This window comes from Bison bison, unplaced genomic scaffold, assembly GCF_000754665.1.
Source record: "Bison bison bison isolate TAMUID 2011002044 unplaced genomic scaffold, Bison_UMD1.0 scf7180017864381, whole genome shotgun sequence".
In the NCBI taxonomy this organism is placed as follows: Eukaryota; Metazoa; Chordata; class Mammalia; order Artiodactyla; family Bovidae; genus Bison; species Bison bison.
The window spans coordinates 199,342-209,276 of NW_011494953.1; the positions used below are offsets into that span (position 1 = coordinate 199,342).

Sequence of the window (9,935 nt, forward strand, 5' to 3'; positions counted from 1 at the left end):
TTGCATTCAGGCCCCCCTAGTCTGAGGTTGGAGACTTGCACTTTGCCCTCGGGAGTCCTCAGACTGAAGGGGAGTCACTGGCCCTGACTGGAGGGCCCCCCAGGTTGAGGAGGAAATGCCCCCCTCCGGGAGCGCTGGGAGCAGGGCGAAAGAAGCAGAGTCCCAGAAGAAACTGTCAGTGAGCTTGGAGCACATGGAGGGCAGTAGCGCTGGGGTGGAACTGAGAGGGGCCCCTGGGGGCTTTCCCTGGGGCAATGGTGACATGAAAGTCTTCCTGGAGCAGAGCAGGGAGGGACCCTCAACCAGAGAAGGTCATCCAGGTGTGGGGGCCAAGCACCTAGGCTGCTCTGGGCAGGCGCAGTCCCTGCATTGGTGTGAGTAGTGAAATGGAAACACAGAGGCAAGGAGAGGAGGCTGTGCCCGTCTGACCACAGAAGGCCTCCTCCTGCAGCTCTTCTGCAGCCACCACGGGGCAGAACTGGCCTCAGCTGGTGCATGTGGCCCAGGGGCCCAAGGTGGCAACAGTGGAGCAGGGTGTGCCAAGTGACACCCGCACGGCTCCCCTGCAGGTGTCTCCACCATGGTGTCTCGCAAGCAGTGGGGGGCAGACGCCATTGGCTGCAGTGCCCAGCTGGCCCTGCCGGTGGACTTCCTTGTCACGCACCACGTTCCTGGGCTGGACTGTCAAAACCAGACCTCGTGCAGTCAGAGGCTGCGGGAGCTGCAGGGCCATCACGTGCGCAACGGCTGGTGTGACGTAGCCTACAAGTAAGAGGCTGGGCTGGGGGCGTGTGACCCAGCGCTCCTAAGGGTGCCTCCCTCACCCCTCTCTTCTCTGTTTCCCTCATTTTCTGGGTTGTGGTTGTAGCTGGTTAATACTGAGTGCAATGAAAAAATATCCTATAAAATTCCAAAGCCTTTGAAATTTTCTGTGAGGTTCTTGACTTTGAGCTCTCTTAAAAGGAAGCAAGGAAGTTTTAAGTGATGACTGTACTTTCTGTTCGCCTCCTAATGGTTCACAGAGCACATCGCAGGTTAGGAATGGCTTCCCCGTATGTGGGTGCATGGGTGCGTTTGCCCCCTGACAAAGTGTGAGGTTGGCTGGGTGGGTGTCACCATCTCCATGTTACAGGCGGGGGGACCAAGGAAGGGGATCAAGGTCACACTGCTGCTAAGTTATGTGGCCCAAGCTGACTCAGGATTGCCCCTTTGCCCTCTGATCCTTCCACTACAGTGCGTGTTGGGGCTTTCACCTTATTGAAGGAGGCATCCACGTCTTCCCCTGATGGTCACTCTAGCAGGCCCTCCCAGTGCCCAGGACCAAGTTCCTCACCCACCTCTGATGTCAGTTCATTGTGGACGATTCCTGTGTGTGGGAATGGCTTCCCACCTCAAGAGCACCTGCATCTCTCTGCTTTTCTGCTTCACGCTTTCATCCAAGCCCCTGACGGTGAACCCCCGGGAGGGCAGGCTTTGTGGCTAACTTCTTAGTCCCCAGCCCTCTGAAGGGGCAATTTTAAGTACTTCTCTCCTTGGAAGGTCACATGTCAAGGAACGGGGTGCTGAGCCCCAGGTGTCCATGGGGAAGCCAACCCAATTCTTCACACATTGTCGTGGTTCTTCCTGGCTCACTCTTCTGGCCCCTTCAGTTTGGCTTCTGGGGTCTCTTCCCAAATAAACTGCCTGCGTCCACATCCTTGTTTGAGGTGCTACCTCCTGGGAAGTCTATGTAAGAGGTTACCCTAGCCGAGAGAAATCACACAAACAGCCTGTGTGGAGATCACAGACACACAGCATTTTGGAAGCAGGAGGAGAGCCATGTTTGAGGAAGTGTAGAGGCCGAGAAGAAAATTACATTGTTTGGTTGGGTCTGGGGGAGCCTCTGGGTGGCAGCTCCAGGACCCCTTCCCTTTCACGTGTGCAGGATGATTTATATAAAACCCAGCATCTGAACTGGGGATGGGATGAGGAGTGTGGGAGTGGTCCTTCTAAGGATGAGTGTAAGTCACTTTGTCTATCCATTGTCTCGGATAAATCCATGCAAATTCCCTCTAATGAACTTGGTTTGGCCCTTCTCCCTTAGGAGGCTAGGTTGGGGTTCCTCTTGCAGGGGTGTGCCTGGGGCCAGCCACCAAGCCTGGATTTCCCTCTCCACAGCTTCCTGGTTGGGGATGATGGCAGGGTGTATGAAGGTGTTGGCTGGAATGTCCAAGGTGTGCACACCCAGGGCTACAACAATATTTCCCTGGGCCTCGCCTTCTTTGGCACCAGCAAAGGTAATGGTCACCCCAGCTGTCCTTCTCCATAGAGTTAGCTAGTTCTTTGTCTCACACTGTCTCTCCCCCCTCCTCACACCCTCTCCTGGAATTTTCTCCCCTGACTTTGGTGAACGGTCTTCCTCCCCCTGCTCTGGCTTCCTCCCCGCCTCCTCGCCCTCTGGCCACCCCTCAGGGAAGGCTCTCCATCCTTCCTCCCACACCCTAGTTCTGCTCCAGCTCTGGTCTTGGGAGGATCCGGGCTCCAACTCTCACTCTTGCATCAAAGACTAGAACACCTTCTCTCTAGCTCAGATGCTTCTGTAGCATCAGGCCTGGCTTCTGGCCAGCCACTTCCTCCTTCCATCTCTCTCTCTCTGAGATTTTCTGTGCAATTTTTAAAAGCCATGTTGGCATTCCAAACCCAAGTCCCCTTCACAGTCCTCTAGTCTTACTGCCACCCTGCCCACCTGCATCCCAACATACATCCATTGAATTTCTGAATGTTTTCAGTTAATAAGTGGGCTTCCCTGCTGACTCAGTGATAAAGAACTCACCTGCAATGCAGGAGATGAGGGTTCAATTCCTGGGTTGGGAATATCTCCTGGAGAAGGGAATGACAGCCCATTTCAGTATTCTTGCCTGGGAAATCCCATGGACAGAGGAGCCTGGCAGGCTACAGTCCACGGGGTCTCAAAAGAGTCAGACATGATTTTGCGACTAAATAACAACAGTTTAGCAAAGCCTCTGCACGTCTAGTTTCTCATGGCCCCCTCTCAATATCTTTTGAGATGGCCCAGATAAGTTTCATGACTACAATTACAGTGCTGCTACTGCTAAGTCGCTTCAGTCGTGTCCGACTCTGTGCGACCCCAGAGACGGCAGCCCACCAGGCTTCCCCGTCCCTGGGATTCTCCAGGCAAGAACACTGGAGTGGGTTGCCATTTCCTTCTCCAATGCGTGAAAGTGAAAAGTGAAAGTGAAGTCACTCAGTCGTGTCCGACTCTTAGTGACCCCATGGACTGCAGCCTACCAGGCTCCTCCATCCATGGATTTTCCAGGCAAGAGTACTGGAGTGGGGTGCCATTGCTTTCTCTGACAATTACAGTAGGTACAGCCTAAGTTTCAGAGAGGTAAGTAACCCAGGTGACATAGCCATAAGGAGAGGAACACAAGCTCATCCCTTCCATTTCTGCTCCAGGGCAGCTTCTGGTTTGCCAGAGGAGTCTTGATGTTCAACTTGGCTGGTTTCTGTGACCACTCTTTGCCCCTGGGTGTTACCTTGTGAGCTGTGGGATCTTGAGCTCAGTACTTCTTGGCAACCTCAAGTTCCTCTTTGTGAATAGTGGGGTTCATCATAGCATCTGCCTCACAGGCTTGATGTGAGGATTACAGTGGTCACGGCAGACAGAGAGGCTGGCACATGCCTGGAAGGGCCCTAGTGATGGGAACCCTAATGCAGCCAGGGGGCATTAGTGAACATGGGGCTGCCACCCAGCTCTTTCCCAGGGAGACAGATGAATGAAGTCTCAGTGGGTCTTTGGGAAAGGTCTTTCTCATCACCAAAGCTCTGTCCAGACAGACCCTTGAGTTCCAAGCTGTCCGACGCTCAGGATGAGCCTGTTTCCCTTCCTCCCCCTTCATCAGCTATGTGGGGGCTAGCAAGACATCTCGTCCTCCCCCACAGAACTCTGCAACTCAGGCCAGATCGAGGCTTCCTAAGGATCACTCTCTTCCAGGCCACAGCCCTAGCCCTGCCGCCCTGTCAGCCATGGAAGGTTTGATCTCCTCTGCTGTCTGCAAGGGCCACCTGTCACCTGTGTATATTCAGCCACTCCTTGTGAAAGGCGAGAGCTGCCTGTCCCCTCAGCAGAATGCAAGTCTCAAGGAAGGTAAGACTTTCAGTCTTAAAAAAAATTTTTTTTTTGGCAGTGCCGCAAGGCATATGAGATCTTAGTTCCCTGACCACGGATCAAACTCAGGTTGCCTTCCTTGGAAGTACAGAGTGTTAATCACTGAACCCCCAGGGAAGTCCCTAAGACCTTGAGTCTTACTGGACCTCCCTCCCATTCACTCCCACTCACTTCCAAATGTCATTGGATGTGACTTTTTCAGTCAGGCTCTCACTGGAGTTGTTCTTTTTTTTAAAATTATTTTTTAATTGGTGGAAAATTGCTTTACAATTTTGTGTTGGTTTCTGCCATAAGACGATGTGAATCAGTCATAATTATATATATCCCTCCCCACCCCCCAGCCCTCTAGGTTATCACAATGTGCCGGGCTGGGCTCTCTGAGTTATTTAGCAACTTCCCACTGTCTGTTTTACCGATGGTGGTGTATATATATCAATGCTACTCTCTCAATTTGTCCCACCCTCATCGTCCTCTGCTGTGTGTACAAGTCTGTTCTCTACTAGGTTCATCAGTACCATTCCTCTAGATTCCATATATATATGTTACTATATGATACCCATTTTTGTCTTTCTGACTTACTTCACTCTGTATAAGAAGCTCTAGCTTTATCTATCTCCCTGCTACTGACTCAGATTCATTCCTTGTTATGGCTGAATAATATTCCATTGTGTAAATGTACCACAACCTTTTTTTTCTTTTAATACAAACTCATCTGTTGATGGACATCTAGGTTGCTTCCATGTCTTGGCTGTTGTAAATATTGCTTCAGTGAACATTAGGGTACTTGTGTCTTTTATAATTGTGGTTTTCTTGGGGTATATGCCCAGTAGTGGAATTTCTGGGTCATATGGTAGATTTATTCCTAGATTTTTAAGGAGTCTGCATACTATTCCATTTGTCTTCCATAATGGCTGTATCTATTTACATTCCCACCAACAGTGCAGCAGGGTTCCCTTTTCTCCATACCTTCTCCAGCATTTACTGTTTGTAGATTCTTTGATGATGGCTATTCTGACTGATATGAGTGATACATCACAGGAGTTTTGGTTTGTATTTTTCTCATAACTAGTGATGTGAGCATCTTTTCATGTGTTTATTTCCCATCTGTATGTCTTCTTTGGAGAAATGTCTGCCATTTTTTTTTTTAATTGGGTTGCTTGTTTTTCTGATGTTGAGCTGTATGAGCTGCTTATGTATTTTTGAGGTTAACCCTTTGTCTGGGGAAACAGTGGAAACAGTGTCAGACTTTATTTTTTGGAGCTCCAAAATCACTGCAGATGGTGACTGCAGCCATGAAATTAAAAGAAACTTGCTCCTTGGAAGGAAATTTATGACCAACCTAGATAGCATATTAAAAAACAGAGACATTACTTTGCCAACAAAGGTCCATCTAGTCAAGGCTATGGTTTTTCCAGCAGTCATGTATGGATGTGAGAGTTGGACTATAAAGAAAGCTGAGCACTGAAGAATTGATGCTTTTGAACTGTGGTGTTGGAAAAGACTCTTGAGAGTCCCTTGGACTACAAGGAAATCCAACTAGTCCATCTAAAGGAAATAAATATTCATTGGAAGGACTGATGTTGAAGCTGAAACTCCAATACTTTGGCTACCTGATGCAAAGAGCTGACTCATTTGAAAAGACCCTGATGCTGGGAAAGATTGAAGGCGGAAGGAGAAGGGGGCAACAGAGGATGAGATGGTTGGATGGCATCACCAACTCAACGGACATGAGTTTGAGTAAACTCCAGGAGTTGATGACAGACAGGGAGGCCTGGAGTGCTGCAGTCCATGGGGTCACAAAGAGTCAGACACGAGTGAGCGACTGAACTGAACTGAACTGAACCCTTTGTCAGTTGCTTCGTTTGCAATTGTTTTCTCCCATTCTGCTGTTTATCTTTTCATGTTGTCTAGTTTCCTTTGTTGTGCAAAAGCTTTTAAGTTTTATTAGTTTCCACTTGTTTGTTTTTGTTTTTATTTCCATTAATTTAGGAGGTGGGTCAGAGAGAATCTTGCTGCAATTTATGTCAAAGAGTGTACTGTCTATGTTTTCCTCTAAGAACATTATAGCTTCTGGCCTTGCATTTACGCCTTTAATCCATTTTGAGTTTATTTTTGTGTATGATGTTAGGAAGTGTTCTAATTTCATTCTTTTACACGTAGCTGTCCAGTTTTCCCAGCACCACTTATTGAAGAAGCTGTCTTTTTCACTGGAGTCCTCTGATAGGCAACTGGTCACCCAACTCTCTGAAACATTAGGGCTGGCAAACCTTGAGAGGGACCCTCCAGGTCACCTACTTGCCCCTCAGATTCCTAGAGTGATAGAGGCACGGCACTCTGCATAGTCCGCCGTGTGTTCACTCATTTCTACATCAGTTACTTACTGAGCACCTGCGCGTCACTGAGGATGTATCAAGACAGCAAACGTGCAACAGCAGTGCCCTCGTGAAGTTTCCATCAAGATGGTAGAGAAACACAATAAGAACACAAACAAGTGAGATAGTTGGTGTGCTCCATGGTGAAGTGGTGAAAGTGCTATGAGGGGGAAAAAGCCTGGCGAGGGATGGGGTATACAAACACAAGGCACAAATGCACACCTTTCTGAATACAAAAATTATCAATAGAGCTGCATTAATAGACCAAAGAGCTCAAGGTATTACTTGTATTGACTTAAAGGAAGAGTTTAACATAATTCAAGGAAGATTAAAAGCAGATTTGGAGTTTAACAAGCAGCAACATCAAAACCAGGACAGTTAGAAGGGCGTTTCCTGGTGGTCCAGTGGTTAGGGCTCTGTGCTTTCACTCCTGGGGGTCCCGGTTTGATCCCTGGTTAGGGAACTTAGATCCCACAAGCCACATGGTGTGGCCTAAACAAACAGTATAGTTAATAGGCACTATTCACCTTTTCTTGGACTTAAATAGAATTTTAAAGAAAATTGGAATTTTGTATTAGACCTTGGAGTGAGTTCGGTCTCTGCCTTTGGATGGTGTCATCTGTCAGTGTTAATAATTGCTTACACTGACAGAGTTTTGTGGACTACAAGTGATTCTTTTTTTTTTTTTTTAATTTTATTTTATTTTGAAACTTTACATAATTGTATTAGTCTTGCCAAATATCAAAATGAATCCGCCACAGGTTACAAGTGATTCTTAAAGACATGTTTTCAGATGAAAATTCAATTGATTTCTCCAAAAAGACCTTGTTACACACACATACACACACACACACACACGACAGTTGTTCAGATAAATAAGTATACTTTGCACTTGGGATAAAGCATCCATGTCCCCTCAAGATCAACATTCCCATTGTCCTTTGGGTTCTGATTTTTGGGGTTGTAACTGGTGATTCTTAGCTCCTGCATCTTGAACACAATTCCTGTTCCCAGATAGGCCACCAGGAGCTGCTGGGCTCTCCAGGTCCGTAGTCATGGTCAGGGCAGGATGCCAAGAGGGTGGGCAAGATGTTCAGTAGTGAGGTGGGTGACCTGAGCAGGCACAATAAATCCTCACATCCATTTTTTGCCCCACTACAGCTTGCCCACTTATTGTCCAGCGGTCTGCTTGGGATGCCAGGGAGGCCCACTGCCCCAAGATGAACCAGCCAGCTCAGTATGTCATCATTATCCACACCGCGGGGCGAACCTGCAACAAGTCTGATGAATGCCGTGTGTTGGTCCAAGATATCCAGTCCTCCTTCATGGATAGATGGGAGTCGTGTGATATTGGGTACAAGTAAGTGTGCCTGAGGCTGTGAAGGCTTCTCTTCCCATGGGGGTGGATACTGAGCCTGTGAAAGGAGTGAGAAGAGGACTAATATTTACTGAGAGCCCAGGATAGGAGCGGAAAAGGCAATGGCAACCCACTCCAGTACTCTTGTCTGGAAAATCCCATGGACAGAGGAGCCTGGTAGGCTGCCGTCTATGGGGTCGCACAGAGTCGGACACAACTGAAGCGACTTAGCAGCAGCAGCAGTAGCAGCAGCATAGGAGAGGTGGTCCTTCTCACTCAAGGATTCCTCACCAAGCCCTGGGTAGGCCTTATTTAGGATGTAGCTAAGGGGTGGTCATCTCCCTTGAGCACATTCTCAAAATGTGTGTCTTTATTATTTTAATTGAAGTATAGCTGTTTATAATGTTTTGTTAGTTTCAGGTGTACAGCTAAGTGATTCAGTTTTATACATACATATATATTCTTTTTCAGATTCTTTTCCCTTATAAGTTATTCAGTTCAGTTCAGTCACTCAGTTGTGTCTGACACTTTGAGACTCCATGGACTGCAGCATGCCAGACTTCCCTGTCCATTACCAACTCCCAGAGCTTGGTCAAACTCATGTCCATTGAGTCGGTGATGTCATCCAACCATCCTATCCTCTGTCATCCCCTTCTCATCCTGCCTTCAATCTTTCCCAACTTTAGGGTCTTTTCAGATGAGTCAGTTCTTCACATTGGGTGGCCAAAGGATTGGAGCTTCAGCTTTAGCATCAGTCCTTCCAATGAATATTCAGAACTGATTTCCTTTAAGATTGACTGATTTGGTCTCCCTGCAGTCCAAGGGACTCTCAAGAGTCTTCTCCAACACCACAGTTCAAAAGCATCAATTCTTCAGTGCTCAGCTTTCTTTATGGTCCAACCCAAATATACGTGACTACTGGGAAAACTATGGCTTTGATGAAAGTCTCTACTGTTTGCATTGTTTCCCCATTTATTTGCCATGAAGTGATGGGACCAGATGCCATGATCTTAGCTTTTTTAAAGTTGGGTTTTAAGCCAGCTTTTTCACTCTCCTCTTTCACTTTCATCAAGAGGCCCTTTAGTTCCTGTTTGCTTTCTGCCAAAATGGTAGTGTCATCTGCATATCTGAGGCTATTGATATTTCTCCCAGCAATCTTGATTCCAGCTTATGCTTCATCCAGCCTGGCATTTTTCATGATGTACTCTGCATTTAAGTTAAATAAGCAGGGTGACAATATACAGCCTTAACAGGCTCCTTTCCCAATTTGGAACTAGTCTGTTGTTCCATGTCCGGTTCTAACTGTTGCTTCTTGACCTGCATACAGATTTCTCAGGAGGCAGGCAACGTGGTCTGGTATTCCCATCTCTGTAAGAATTTTCCAGTTTGTTGTAATCCACACAGTCAAAAGCTTTAGCATAGTCAATGAAGCAGAAGTAGATATTTTTCTGGAACTCTCTTGCTTTTTCTGTGATTCAACAGATGTTGGCAATTTGATCTCTGGTTCCTCTGATTTTTATAAATCCAGCTTGAACATCTGGAAGTTCTCAGTTCACATATTGTTGAAGCCTCGCTTGGGGAATTTTGAGCATCAGTTTGCTAATGTATGAGATGTGTGCAATTGTGTGGTAGTCTGAGCATTCTTTGGCATTGCCTTTTTTTGGATTGGAATGAAAACTGACCTTTTCCAGTCCTGTGGCCACTGCTGAATTTTTCAAATTTGCTGACATATTTACTGCAGCACTTTAACAGCATCATCTTTTAAGATTTGAAATAGCTCTACAGGAATTCCATCACCTCCACTGGCTTTGTTCGTATTGATGCTTCCTATTTAACTTATATGCAGAGTACATCATGAGAAACTCTGGGCTGGAGGAAGCACAAGCTGGAATCAAGATTGCTGGGAGACATATCAATAACCTCAGATATGCAGATGACACCACCCTTATGGCAAAAAGTGAAGAGGAAATAAAAAGCCTCTTGATGAGAGTGAAAGAGGAGAGTGGAAAAAGTTGGCTTAAAGCTCAACATTCAGAAA

The 9,935-nt window shown here is 46.9% G+C and overlaps 1 protein-coding gene across 2 annotated transcripts in view; it reads left to right on the top strand.

Annotated features, from left to right (window-relative positions):
• Positions 1–9,935, top strand: part of PGLYRP4 (peptidoglycan recognition protein 4) — a 16,148-nt gene that overhangs the window by 1,338 nt on the left and 4,875 nt on the right. The window contains exons 3-6 of one of the 2 annotated variants that reach the window (XM_010857448.1): positions 570–768; positions 2,158–2,276; positions 3,995–4,147; positions 7,702–7,900. In XM_010857448.1, coding sequence (XP_010855750.1) covers positions 570–768; positions 2,158–2,276; positions 3,995–4,147; positions 7,702–7,900 — 670 coding nt within the window. Of the gene's footprint in view, positions 1–556; positions 769–2,157; positions 2,277–3,994; positions 4,148–7,701; positions 7,901–9,935 lie in introns of both variants that reach the window. The other variant, XM_010857449.1, reaches the window with a different exon arrangement.